Genomic DNA, 15,453 nt, shown 5'->3' with positions numbered 1-15,453 from the left:
GTATGATTTTGCTGTATCGCCTCTGTTTTTAGTTCATAGTTGCACTTTTTTTTTATATTACTGTTGATTTTCAAAGGGAACACGCACTGTTGAATTTGTTCCAGTTAACTTATTTTATTTGTTCAGTTTGATCAGTGTAATTAACTTGCTGCGTGTTCAAACATGTGGTGTTGCAAAAGGTCGGTAAATTTCCAAGGGAGATTAAGCTTAGGAATTTACAAAATATTGCACATTTTAATCTGAAATCATTTTCATAGTGAACTTATTTTGGGGGAAAATACACATTAAAAAACCTACTAGATCTTATTAAATGTTTTATTTAAAGCCTGTCCATTAAATTGAATTATAACTATGCACTGCATTCAGCAGCAATATTCCATCACATGTTCAGATCAATTATACAGTGCATTCTCTCATCACATGTGCAGCCAACACTGCTGCCAGAACTACTGCACTGTCTGAGCCAAAGGACTTCATGCTTTCATGCAAGTTCTGGAGTAAATAGATTTAATATTTTTATTAGAATATTTTAGTAAAAGAAGGATTTCAGCGATATGAAGAGAGTCCTCACATAAAACTGGGCCGTCTATGCAGCAGAAAGATGCAAACACTTTTAAGATTTGTTCTACATGATCAGAGATAAAAGAGAAAAAGACTGTGGCATTTGTTTTTGCTCAAGAGGTAGAAAACCTACAACTACCAGAATGCACTTCGCCACACCGGACCAATAAACGCTCCAGCTGATAGGCAAACTCAGTTCATGTGTACATTTGATACAATGGCAGTTGGCTGGCAACAAACGATTTTGTATTACAAGTAAACTGTACATTAAAACCTGTTTTTGAAAACATCTGAGGTGAGAAATAGGCAACTCAAACATAGAATATTGGTTTATATTTTATCAATTAGTTTTACTATTGCTCTCAATACCACTGTCCTCCGTTTTCACTATGCAGGGAACAGTATGGCACCCACTTCCTGTTCACAAAGTCTCGCTATTACAGCTAAACAGTGCGCTAAAATATGTTTCTGAAAACATTGTAGGCGAGAAATAGGCAGGGCAGTAACATCACCTTGATTTATATTCAATCAGCACTGCCTAGTTTTACCATTTTGTCGGATTTCGGTCCGAGTTTAAGAGAGGGAAAGAGGAGGGCAGGGCTGTCTTTTGATCTGTATCTCTCCTCTCTCCGTCCACAGTGATAGCATGAGTGGCAAGCAATACAAAATGTGCAAGAGCAGACTTTAGTTTGAGCAACAGCCCAGGAGAGCCAATGAAACTCCACTGAATGATGCGTTATGCATTATTTGCGTCATCCAGCGGAGTTTGTGTTTGTCAGTACTGATGCTATTATTAGCACTGTTTTTGGAGTTAGCACCGTTAGCTGCTAGCCACTGGCTGAGCCACCATTAGTTTACCTGCTAGCTGCTAACTCACCACATGGCACATTTCACATTGTATAAATATGACAAATTGATGGATTTATTTAAAAAAAATAATAGATTATGTTTTCGGAATATACGGTAAAAGGTTTGTTTCCATCTGCACATATGACATGGTGAAATACAACTTGAGCAAATTCCCATAAATTCCTGCTAACACCCATGGAAAGTTTCCACCTAGGATATTCCTGGGAACAATTGTTACTTGTCATTTATTTTTACCTAAAGACGCAATGTTATGCCTTTATACTTGTAATCATGAAGTGCCCCAGTACCAAGTATCAATCTTATCTTTCATCTAGCCAATAAAGAAAATGCAATAAAAGTACTGAAACCTTTAATTACTGTAGGAAATAGAAAACCAAAAACTCAAACTGGAAGAAATTCTAAATCTACAGATGCCGTTGTTCTTGGAGCTCCAGAGCTCCACAGGAAGTAGTGTATTTCATGTTCTCTTGGCAAAACAGTGACGATCTGGAGCACACTGAACATGCAGGTAAACATCTGAAAAGTGGATTATGCTGCAGGAGTGGTTTTTATTGGTCCCACTTTAAGACATGGATTTAGCATACAGGTAATGGCACTCATATTACATGTGTTTACCTTTCTTGACACTCTTCCAACATGGCAACGTGTTATATTGCTATTGAATGTAATCACTGGGCATACATTCACTAACAGACTTCACTGGTGTTTGACTGCTGCAGATTAAGACTAAAGCTTTCTTACCTGCTGCTCGTCGAAGTCCTTGATACCCACACAGTAAACACGGGCACCGTATTTCCTCGCCTCATCAGCCTGCAGATCAAACAAATGTGTAGATGATGTGCAACAGGTAGAATGTAAAAAAAAAGGGGGAAACTGAATACATGCAGGATATAACAACAGGTTTTATAAGGATGTTTTAAAAAGCTAAGAAAGAAAGGGAAATTCGTTTTTGCAGTTAAATTGATCACACTGAAGTTAGTGTTGCATCAGATTTGTGGGAACCAGCATGATTTCTGTTGTGACAGCAGAATTTCACCATTGCGACACTTGTACAAGAAAACTTGTACAACTGTGTGACAATATGAATCTCACCTCTTTCACTGTGAGCTCGTGAACGTAAACTTCAAGTTTCCCGTCCGTCAGAGCCAGGATGATGCTGGAGGACTTGCTGGGTTGTGTCTGTATCTGCGCTGAGGCCTTCAGGTTCAAACGAAGGACAAACATTTCATCACGTCTCAGTTTCACAACTATTTAAATATTTGTAAAAAGCTGCTGAGCTGTAATTTGATTTATTTGTGAGGGTAAACTGACCTCTTTTATTCCCTCGTGCATGTATGTTTCTCCTGCTGGTTTGACTTCCCGCAGGCGCTTCAGCCCCTCTTCTATCTGGTATCTGAAAACACACAAAAATGGTTGACATTTTCTCCACTTTTCTACTGCACTGAAATCATATTGCAATTCCATTATGACTATTTTTTTCACACTGTGGTTGAAGGTTTCTGTATCATGTTAACACCTCACTGACAATCATTAGTACAGCCCCCGGACTGTGGCGAAATGATGTGTTGGAAACTTGTGGTTATGGTCATGCTGATAACCACAGTATCCTAAAATGAGACGTTAACAAGTTGTTCTGCTAATAAAGATGAAAATAGAAGCTGTTTATCCAGTTTGGCATTTAAAAGCCCAGTGGGGATTGAACCTCTAACCTCAGACTAATGTCACCATGCAAACATTTCACTGAGGTGGCCTGGCAGGAGAGGACAAGTTAATTGTAAACCCAAACCAACAAAACACTTCCACAGTATGTAACTACAACAAGGGAAAAACATAATACCTAAATTCAACCATATATAATGTACATGATATTATTATGACAGCTCTGGAGAGTGTGTTAGTTTAATATTAGAGAGCTTTTGATCTCTAGATACCACATAGCTTTGAACTATTGTATAAGTCAAATTTTGAATTGATACTGAACTTGCACATGAGCACATCACTGATTTCTTTTATTGTATATAATGAAAATAAAGCACATACTTATATGTATAAGACCACACTTTATCATTCATGGCCATTAACATAATCAGCGAAATAAGAATCTTACCATCAGTTTACTGTTTTTATACTTCTTGATACTTCTGAATTTACTATTTTTGTACACATTCTTTGTCACACTTTGTGTCTGTGCAAGTTGTAATTCGAGTGTCTCTGTTGTTTGTTGCAGTAAGTCAGTCCAGCCACACGTGTGTGTGTGCATCCTACTGGCTAGCTCATCAGCATCCACTATGCACTGCGCTCATAAGACAGTTCAGGTATAGTCGAGGAAGTGTAGCCCCCACCCTCCAGTTAGTTCCTAGTTAACACCATAAGCTATGTCAGCACTGTTGCTATTGTTTAGGGCTGTTTATGGAGTTAGCGTCATTAGCTGCTAGCCGCCGGCTCAGCCACCTCCATGTTGAGAGCCATGTGCAGACAACTCATAACGTTCTGAATTTCAATTCAATTTTTCAGATTTTTTGACAAAATAATTTATTTCTATCCTTTCTGAGGGTTCTGGAAGTAGTCTCGCTCTCACTGTCGCTCTGGGTGTTGTGTGTGTGTTCATCTCTCTCGCGCTCTGTTTAGATACCACTGACTAATATGTATATAAACACACACATGTATACATCGCATTTGTCAAACGGGGTGTTTTATTTTGAAATTTGTTTTATTCTGAAAATTGACCGGATGCTGTTGTTGTTCCATTGTGTGACTTCCTGCCCAGCTTGACACATTTGCTTGTGGCTCGCGCAGAAAATAGACCAGACGCCGAAACGATCGCTGCAGGGCCGGCCGCGGAGCTGTGCGGCATGGCTGGTGTGGATGACACAATCGGTTAACATGGGCGCCGAAAGGAAACTGGCTTCGCTTCGAGGCGCTTTGAGGCTATTTGCAGCGCTTCCGCGTCCGGTGTGGCCCTGGCGTAAGTCCCTTCTTTATGCCTCCTTTGCATTTTTACACAGAACCAAACGATGGCAGCATCGTGCCCGTCTGTGAGTGATGTGTGGTATCGCAAAATCAAAACAGGCATGACAGGTGTGACATTTCACACTTCAGCGTTGCCCTCAGGTGTGACATGTAACATATGCATCGGCAGCACAACACTTATTTGTAATATAATCATCAGCAACAGTCATTTACCGTCTCTGTTACATGGAAGCTGATCTTGTTCTCTGCTCTGAGGATGAAGAGCTCATTGTTTTCCCAATTTGTCGACATTAATATCCGCTGTTCTTCTTTTTGAGTTAACCGCTAACTGCTACCTGCTGCTTTTTAACTCTCCCACGGTGGGTCGCACAAATAACATGTCGTCAAGTAGTCACACCTGTCGTACTAATGGTGCCATCCTGCCTGCTGTTCTGTTTATACACATAGAGTTTTGTCCTCCTGTGCCAGATTAAAGGAGAGACCACTCTGTCCCCTTATTCTGCGATCGTAACTTATATACACACAGCGAGACGGCATAATGGCGCAATACTCCTGCCTTGAACAGGCAGTGTAAAGGGGGCTAACTACACCAACACCCCTAAATGGAAAAGAAAAGATACTTAAGGCTTTCCTAGCTTAACAACATATGAAGAAACAGAAAGACTGTCTTTGCCCTCTGGGTTACAATGTGAATCAGTCATCATGCAAATTATTACAAGAAGGCTAAACTCTTTCACAAACAGATGAAGTCACACGACTGGGCAATATGGAAAAAGACTATCACAGTATGTGTTATTTTATCCTAATAAAATAGAGACATTTTTTAATTTATTTTATGTATAAAGCAACTATCTGAAGACAGGAATGCCTTTTTTTTGGCCAAATCTAGTAAGTCAGCTACCTGACTAATTGAGTTACGTCATCACAATGATGCCATAACCATGTAAAATTCCAATAATGCCATGAAACAGTCCTGATCATTGATTCACACCATTGCCCACATTGATCAAATACACATGCAAGGGTTTAAACAGTGTGGTGAAATCTGTGACAGCTGACACATTTATATCATCTCACAATTCTTGTTGGTGTGGGACGTCAAACAAAATGTTAACAAATGAACAAACGAGACAGAATTGTGTGGACTTCAATGTCTTGCCTCCTAAAAAGACATCTTAAGACATATCTAAACCATGGTCAGGTACAGTAACCTGATACCAATACGAATTTATTCCAGAGAGTTTATTTCAGAGTTCAGTACCTGTCTCCAGTCAGAGGCAGCAGGACTTGTGCTTTGGCTGAGAAGACGATGAACGACACTCTCATTCTGGGGCTGAAATGACAAACAAAAATCAAACATTAGGAATCGGAAATTTTACATTTTTATTAAATATATCAGTCTCATAGTGGAAAAACATTATAATCCCAGACAATATACTGTAGTATTGTAATATCTGCTCAGGTTTTCCTTACTCCATAAAATCATCACTTCCGTCCTTCATCCTCTCTATCAACCACCTACGCAGGCTGACATGTAAAACGCTCAGGATGGCTATTAAGGAGTCAGTGTGACTGACAGTTTTATATAAAGCTCTTACATGGGTTCAGTTCAGTTCAGGAGAATGAAAGAGGCATGTATAATTAACCAAACAGAAGGGGCTCTTTTAATGTCAACTAATATTAGTGTACGACTTAAAGCAGCTTCTGTGGGACTGGAGGAAGTGATTAATCAATTCGCAGACAGATAACATGTTGTGGTGGTGAGTCACACATAAACACACACACACATCCTGTTACGCAAATATATATACTTTGTACCTGTGACTATTTAAGGGTGTGAACTGACAGTGGACACTCTGCTGTGTCTCTGACCACAGAGTCTGGCATCACACGGAGTCTTCTCTGTACAACCAGTACTGTTTACATTCAGCATCCCTCTGTCAGATCACAGCACACTTGCTGCTTCGGAAATATGAACGGATTTTATTTTTGTAAACACAACTGCTTCCTAAGGATACATCCAGCTGAAATATATGAAAGCTAAATCAGTACAAAGATAAAGGCAATGCACAGCTCCCACTGTGACAATGTCGCTGAAAACTTCACCAGCTTGTGTTTAGGATTATGCAGACACTGAATAAAAGCTGCAAAACCACACAGGCAATAGTGTTTTTTAATGATCCTAGAATGTCTAACTTTGATGCAATACCTTGATCAATATTGATATTCCATACCGGTGAGCATACAAATTAAAATTCTCACTAAAAGATAAATATAACAGGGCAACAACATGAAGACAACACCTTTTCTTTTCTTGGTTTGCAGCAGAGAACAGCAGAATGACTGTAGTAAACATCAACACTATGACAGAATGAGAAAGCACAGCTGGTACCGGTGTATTGATACTGCAAGAAATGAGTATTGAAACTGTTATAAACAGATATTTTTGACAACACCTCATAGAAAAAATACTACAAGTAAAGTTCTGAGATTTTACTAAAGCAAAAGCGAAGCATCAGCTATTAAATGTACTTGAAGATTAAAATCAAATGTACTCAAAGTGATAAAGGTAACTGTATCCACTAAATTAAGTGCTGATAAATAGGTTAGAGCAATATGAAGATATTATCGTTATCGTGATGTGACACTATATATCATCCTAGATTTTGGATATCATTGTATGGTGATGTTGGATTTGTGGTGTTTTTTCCCTCATCTTAAAGGCTGCATTCTAGTAAAGTGATGTAAACTGATCAACCCACCAGACTTTTGGGGTTTTTTTTAATGCTTGCCTAAACCCACTTAGTCGTTATACTGACATTATTGATGGTTACTGATCAAAAATCAGTAGTAGTAGTCATCTGTACAACTTTTTTTGAGGGGGTATTTGGTGAGACATATTGTTGAGCTTTTGAAGAGATTGAAAAATATCAAAATGTATATCATGTATCAAGGTATAGCCCAAAATATCGTGATATAATTTGCAGGACATATCACCCAGCCCTACCAACAAACACCTCAGTTTTGTTATCAATAATAGTAAGGCAAGGCAATTTTATTTATATAGCACCATTCATACACAAGGCAATTCAATGTGCTTTACAAGAGAAATATGTTAAGATAAAACATTAAAGGAACAATAGATCATTAAAAACAAAAGCTAAAAGCAAGAAAAACAGTGCAGAAAATGCATTTAAAAAACAAACATAAAGCAAAAGCAACAGCAGACAAATATAAAAACAATAGCTACAGATTATCCTAACAATAAGTTACATATCTAGTTCACTGGTAAGCTGCAGTAAATAGTAATGTTTTAAGCCCTGATTTAAATGAGCTGACAGTTTCAGCCGACCTCAGATATTCTGGAAGTTTGTTCCACAGGAGCATAGAAACTAAAGGCTGCTTCACCTTGTTTGGTTTTGATCCTGGGAACACTGAGTAAACCTGTTCCAGATGATCTGAGGGGTCTGGATGCTTCATAACGTACAAGTAAATCAGAGATGTATTTAGGCCCGAGACCATTTAGTGCTTTATAGACAAGTAACAAGATTTTAAAGTCTAGAGGAAAATATCCATACAGCATAGTATCGTGACATTTTTGTGTGACAATATCGTATCATCTAACAGTGCAAAGTATTGATTTTTCTATTATAATAATTCTTAATATAATAAATACAAATCTAACTTTAGGTAGTCTACTGAAATATTACAATGATCAGATGTTTGGTCAGTCACTAGAAACATTTTGCTGCTGCAATAAAAAATGGCTGAAATGACTTGAACAGACTGAAAACTTTATCTTATTAGATAAAACAGATGTCGACAAAGTTTTTCTTTGAGGACATAATTTACAATCAAAAAAGGAAATCAATAAAAATTATCATAATACTCAGCATATCGCAAAAAAAACGCAAAAACATGACTTGTATCGTGGATCCTCTTCCCACCCCTAGTTATCGATACAAAAAATACTTTTTCCAATATCTTAGTCTGAGCAATATACACAAAACAAGACGAACATCTCAAATGCATGTCTTTATTTTTTCATTAACACAAAGCAGCTATACAACAACTTGTAAGACAGAGACTGGAATGAACAGCTCTGATTTAAATTAAGATAAAATCAGCTGCTGACACATTCTTATCTGTACTCACTTTATTTATCTGCCTAATATTGTCATCTTGTTTCTACATATTGTAACTCTGCTCATCATGTCAGTCTTCTCTGTGCACAAGCTTTCTAATGTGTGTCTGTACATCCTGGAGAGGGTTTTTTTAAGGGAGTTTTTCCTCATCCCAACCGCCGCTCTAAGCCTAAAAGCGGTCCTATACTGTACAGATCAGGGTTGTACCAAATAGTTTGTTCATTCTAACACTGACATTCGAATTTTAAAACAACATTCAAATGCTGCGCCCTTTCTTGCATGTCTTTTCATCCTATTTAAACCTGGTATTTCTGCACAGCTGCAGATAGAGACACTTATTATAGTAAATGTATTCCAGTGGTGTCTGTGTAGGATTGTTTCTGTCTCATGTCATCCAAACATTTCCAATAACTCCAGAGCGTTGTCCAAAAAATCATAATTTATTTAAAAAATACAGATGTAACCCTTTTCAAAATTCACAATAAATTTTTATTCCACAAAATACTCTGCTTTAATCCAATATCTGTTCACATTTAGCCTTTCAAAAACAACATTTTCAATGCGGTCAAAACACTTTTTGCTCTCCCGGCACACAAAGGGAGGCACACACCTGTATTAACGGGGCGGATTTTGATGCATGAATGACGAACTACATGCTGAATTACATGCTCCTCTATTAATGAATTACTTAAAATCTTAAAAAGTCATTGTATCATTAAGCTAAAATAAGAAGGTAGTATCAACTCACACTGAATGAACAATAAGGAACAGGTGCTGGTAATGACATTATATAATGAGTCCAGTATCAGAACAATGTGACCAATGCATATATAGACCTTTTCTTAGTCGCTGTGGTTGATAAAAATGTAACAACACAACTTAAAATCTGTATAATTAACATCTGCACAAGCCTAAAAAAAGTTATATGCATAATTAGAGTCATTAATACATAGAAGAATACCAATCATTTCTACATAGGTTACAGATTTTAAATTGAAATAGAAAGACTAGCACTGCTCTCAGAGTTGGAATATGGAAAGAGACAGTAGGATCTGAGCATCTCTATTTAAAATATTAAATGCTATAAGTAACCAGTAACTCGAGCCATCAGATAAATGTAGGTGAGAAAACAGTACAATTATCTTCTGTGATATAGTGGAGAAAAACGCCGCCTCCCAAATTGGATACGCCGAATAAAGTATGAGCATACTGGAGCACAAGACTTGAGCAAATGAACTCAGTTGCTTCCCGTCCCTGTTACAAACACAAAGCACACGGATGCCATCCCACAGAGCGAGTTAAACTTCAGAGAGTTAAGCGCACAAGTGTTTCCTTCAGAGATCCGAAGCCTTCGGAGCATAAGGAGAGGTGCTGATATTTCTCACCCACATGACACATGGCCCAGTCGCGATCCTCCCCCGCAAACATAGCACAATCTTTAAGCCACACGGCCAGATCTGGCTGGTGGCAGTAGCAGCCGTATACATCCACATCCTGTCTGCAAGTTTCAGAGTCATATGTGGACTAAAAACTAACCACGCTCAAGTCGCAGATGATAAATCGTGGGTGGTGACTTAACGTCAAACTTAAGGCTTTCAGTGGAGCTTGGGATTGTATATGTTACAGTATAGAAAGACGACAGATAAAGAGGCAGTGATGCCAAGGACATTTCAGAGGGTGGTGGTGGGATTTCTTTTTCTCTGGACGAGGGGGGGAGGGGGTTTGATGAAGTAGTCCAGTTTGCTCCACATGGCGGAACAGAAGAGCTCTTGGTGAGCGGGCATTGTTTAGCAGATTGTCCTCGTCGCCTTCCAGTGTTCTTTTGCTTTACTGTACATTGTCTGCCTGTCAGCCGTTCTGTGGTGGAAGCAGGGGATAAGTGTGGAGCCGGACCCCCCCGGTGCAAATGGCCATTCTCACAGCCCAGAAGACTGCTCCTCTCTGCCACCCACTCCCACCTGGTGCCTTTGCTATTTTCTTCAACCAACCACTTCATTCTGGCTGGGTCGCCACCGTCTGTACTGTGCTGGCAGGCGCCGTTTGACTCAAACGTTATGCAAGCTGAACGTTTCAAGCCGGTTTCTGTGGTTTCGTCTTTTTAATGAATTATGTGCAAAAAAAAAGGATGTCATAGATTTTGCAATTTGATAGTTTGGAAAACAGGTGGGGGCTGCAACTGATATCACAGACTCCTTAATTACAGTCATTTATCAGATGAAGAAACCAAACAGATGTAAAATAAAAAGGTATTTTGTTAAAAGGATTGAACTATTTCCCAACTGATCAGCTCATTTGTCTTAATTTAATTCTATCTGTTACCATGCCAATTTTTAAGAGGTAGTGAATATCTTCTCTGGATAAAATCCTTTTTATACTCGCTGCTTTGTTGCTTTATTTTATGTAGTTTAAACCATTGCTTGACCTTGCTTCATGCAATATCTGCAGATCTAAGTCTGAGGAGCATAATTTCACTTCATGTTTTTTCTTTTCTTGAAATATGAGCGTTACGAAACCCGAAAACTTTGTTTTTCTTTCCAAAGAAAATGTACGACACTGCCACTGGCGACTTTGCACTCACCTCACAAATCTGTCGGTGAGGTTCTTCACAAACGAGTAAATCTCGACCCAGTCACCAGCGACACTTCCAGACCTGAAACAAGAAAACAACAGTCAGTTTGCAGCTCGTCAGTGGCAGCAGATTGTGTGCTGGGGAGTAAAATACTGTACACTATTTGTGCTTTGTACCACAACCACAGTTGGACATTAACACCAGCCACATGCTGGATAATTGTGCTGATAAGTCTGTGTTCTATAGCAGCCACTTCAGCTGTTAGAACACGCAAATGTTCACAGGAGCTTTGCCTTTCTACAAATCTCCTTGGCTGGAGAAGAAAGAATCACCAAAGTGATATGCTTAACTATGTCTAGGCCAACATTAGCAATGATTCCCAACCCAGCCACAATCTTAAAAACAAAGTACTCAAATAAAAAAGAGCATAAGTTCAAAGAAAGATGTCCAGGTGTGCGACAGGAGCCACGGGCAGGAAAAGCTGATTGCAAAAGACAAACAAGAAATGTGCAACATAAAACACTACTACAACCGCCAAGCTGCAGTGTACATCCAAGTCTGTCCAGACTCATATGTAGTCATGACAGCAGACAATGCCTCAAACATGGATGTTGCTGCAAAGAAGTTTCACATTTATAAATGTGGATGCTTCACACACAACTTCAGCCTGGCAGCACAGACGATCTATACAATCAGCACAGTTTCAAGGTGAGAACCCAAGATTAGTGTCAGCAATTCAGCATCTGACCAAATGTCTCCCCTTCTGTTCCCAAGTTAAAGTGTTGTGAAATAATCAGATAAGTATTTTTGCACAACATAATGTCACAGTGAAGTTGACCTTTGGCCATTTGTATATAAATTGTTATCACGTCATCATTTTTATCATATTAGACATTTTGTTTGGTATTTTGTGATAATTAGCGAATGAATTCTTGAGTCATTGCCACAATCATGTTTTCTGAGGTCACAGTGACCATGACCTTTGACCACTGACCCCCAAATTCCTATCAGTCCATTCCTGAGTCCAATTGGATGTCTGTGCCAAATTTAAGGAAATTCCCTAGAGGCCTAAGATACTGCCTTCACAAGAATGTGACAGAGGCAAGGTCACAGTCACCTTGACCTTTGACCACAGAAATGTAATTAGTTCATTGCTGAGTCCAAGATGACATTTGTGCCAAATTTGAGGAAATTCCTTCAAGGGGTTCTTGAGGTATCATGTTCACGAGAATGGTACGTACATACAGATAACCAGAAAACATAATGCCTCTGGCCACGGCTGTCACCACACAGAGGCTTATAAACATGTTTTGTGAGGTCACAGTGACCTTGACCTTTGACCAGCAACTTCCGAATCCATATTAGTTCATTCTTTAGTCCAAGTGGATGTTTGTGCCAAATTTGAGGAAATGTCCTAAAGGCTCAGATATTGCATTCATGAGAATGAGACGGAGGCATGGTCACAGCGACTTTGACCTTTGACCACCAAAATCTAATCATTTCATCTCTGAGTCCAAGAGGATGTTTGTGCCAAATTTGAAGAAGGTGTTCTTGAGATATCATGTTGACCAGAATGGAACATATGTACATACATATGGATAACCCAAAAACATAACGCCTTCGGCCATGGTTGTCACCAGCGCTGAGGCTTATAAACATGTTTTGTGAGGTCACAGTGACCATGACCTTTGACTACCAATATGTAATTAGTTCACTGTTGAGTCCAAGTGGACGTTTATGCCAAATTTGAAGAAACTCCTTCAAGGTGTCCTTGAGATATTGCGTTCATGAGAATGGGACATACGTACAGATAACCCCAAAACATAACGTCGCCAGCGGCATATACACGTGTTTTTACCAAAATCTAATCAGTTCATTTTTGAGTCCAGGTGGACATCTGTGCCAAATTCAAGGTAATTCCCTGAAATCTTTCTTGAGATTGGATAGCTGCAGTGGCCGACGTGAACAAAAACTCAGTGGCAGAGGGCCCACTCTGTATGTAGATATAAACCTCATTCTAAGGTATCGAAAACATGCTTCTTAGTTTCAGGTGATTCTAAACTAATGAAAACATAGTTATGAATATTTTGTTCCATTTCTTGGAATAGATGCCCTAATCTCCACACACTGGACCTTTAGATATGTCCACTACTACTGTAATAAACTGAAATAGGTCAAAGAGTCCAGCAAAAACTCCATTCAGCCTGACTCCACTGGGGTAAATCCAGCAGAATGGGTTCATTAATACGTGCTGGGATTGTGAGATTTATTATATTAGGAGAAGAAATATCAAATTTTATTATTTTACATCTTTCCTGGTTTAATGCCTGCTTTTTTCTTTCCTCCATTCATACTTTTGCAGCTTTCTTTTGTTTCTTTTTTAACTCATTTCTCCTGATTCCTTCTGTCCTTCCATGTGTTCTTTGGTCAATCCTTCTTTCCTTTCTCTCGCCAGCTCATTTGAAAGAATGAAAACTGGAAACAGGAGGTTTTCCTTTGAGGGTTTTCTATCTCCGTTAGAGTAAAAGCACTGACTACTTCTTCCACCACTGTCTTTGTCTCATTAAAACTAATTAAGACTCGGTAATTGTTGAAAACCATGCATCAATTTCTGGCTGTAACCAAGGACAGATCAATGTTAGATGGGTGTCGACCTGTAGCCCTTGGCCCTTCTCACCCCTCGATAAGTCAATCTGACCACAATGAACACAGTGTGTAAAATGTGCCCTTGATGTAACGACAATGAGGTAATTAAAGCAATAATTACAATTCAATGTATGTGCGGAGAACATAAAACAGAAGGGTTTGACCATTAGGAGGCTCATCTTTCATGCCACCTCTCTCTCCTCCCTGCTGCCCAAAGACAAGGTCACACAGCGGAGGGAGGAGACAACAGAGAGGGTAAAGGAAAGTTCCACTGCACTTTGACAGCACTGTGTCAGTGGGTACATAGCGGAGGTTAACTTCGGTTAAATAATGGCGCAGCAGTTAGAGGTGTGACAAATCAATTTTACTGCTCCAGAACACATCTGTATCATATTAATGGTGCTAATGATCAGTAGAGGCATTCAAGGAGTTCTGGCTTTTCAGCTTATCTGTACTCTGCATAACTTTCCATCCCACTGTGTTGTGCAATGGTGGCTATCACTGCTCATGCCAAGTATCCAGATGTTTGCCTGTTGATTACAAATACGCCAGCGACTAGAGAGGGGCTATAACTCACTGGAAGTTCTGTACAGTGATTGAAGATTCTTTGTTGTCAGATTTGGTGATGAAAATTTAGAGATATGCTATAAACACTGAGTTTTTCTGAACTTTAAAGGGACAGTCCACCCCAAAATCAAAATGTAGAGATGTTTTTCTCTTTCCTGTATTGTTACAATCTAGATGGAGATATCTGCTATAGAGATGTCTGCTTTCTCTCCAATATGATGGAACTAGATGTCACTCAGCTTGTGGTGCTCAAAGTGCCAAAAATATACATTTGAAAAACTCAACAGCAATGTCTCTTTATAGAAATCATGACCTGGTTACTCGAGATAATCCACAGACCTTGTTGTGAGCAGTTTCATGTGGGAACTATTATCTTCTATGGAACTACATCTGCCACTATATATCATCGCACAGATGGAAGCATGCATCTATTAACGGATAAGAGGCTCATGTTTGTGACAGTGCAAGAAAAGAATATTAATTAGGGATGCACGATACTGGATTTTTTGCCGATATCCCATATGCCAGGATATAACAACTTATTTGGAAGATAACTAATACGGATATCGACATCTCCACTTTTTTGCCCACCTAATTTTAGTGATCACTGTCTCTTCTGTAGAGGAATTAACATAGTATTATGCATGCATGGTCCTATTGTGATGATTCGCCAGCAGATGAAGACATAAAATATAATGCTTTTCAACGTATGTAATATTCATTTATCGTTCTAAATAAGAAAAAGCACGCTCGCTGATTCTGATTGTTCATTTTAAAGCCAATATCAGCCGATATCAAGGACGGCCAATATCATCATGCGTCTCTAATATTAAAGGGATAGTGCACTCAAAAATGAAAATTCAGCCATTATCTACTCACCCTCATGCCGAGGGAGGCTCAGGTGAAGTTTGAGTCCTCACATCACTTGCAGAGATCGGAGGGGGGAGTGGGTAGCAGCACAACTGCACACCTAATGGAGGCTGACGGCGCCCCAGATTAAAACGTCCAAGAACACGTAATTGAAACCACAAAATATCTCCATACTGCTCGTCCGTAGTGATCCAAGTGTCCTGAAGCCCCGACATAAAAAGTTGTTTGGAAAAACGTCATTTGAACTCTGTTTTT

At 39.1% G+C, this 15,453-nt stretch overlaps 1 protein-coding gene across 1 annotated transcript in view; it reads right to left on the bottom strand.

Annotated features, from left to right (window-relative positions):
- The window catches only part of antxr2a (ANTXR cell adhesion molecule 2a), a 115,716-nt gene that overhangs the window by 94,857 nt on the left and 5,406 nt on the right, over nt 1-15,453 (bottom strand). The window contains exons 2-6 of the mRNA XM_050050888.1: nt 11,125-11,196; nt 5,663-5,734; nt 2,743-2,824; nt 2,524-2,628; nt 2,173-2,241 (exon numbers count right to left, since the gene is read on the bottom strand). Of these exons, the coding sequence (XP_049906845.1) occupies nt 2,173-2,241; nt 2,524-2,628; nt 2,743-2,824; nt 5,663-5,734; nt 11,125-11,196 (400 nt within the window). The remainder of the gene's footprint in view (nt 1-2,172; nt 2,242-2,523; nt 2,629-2,742; nt 2,825-5,662; nt 5,735-11,124; nt 11,197-15,453) is intronic.

This window comes from Epinephelus moara, chromosome 8 (genome assembly GCF_006386435.1).
Source record: "Epinephelus moara isolate mb chromosome 8, YSFRI_EMoa_1.0, whole genome shotgun sequence".
In the NCBI taxonomy this organism is placed as follows: Eukaryota; Metazoa; Chordata; class Actinopteri; order Perciformes; family Serranidae; genus Epinephelus; species Epinephelus moara.
Note: the sequence above shows the minus strand (reverse complement) of the source record. Positions and strands in the feature narration are given on the sequence as shown.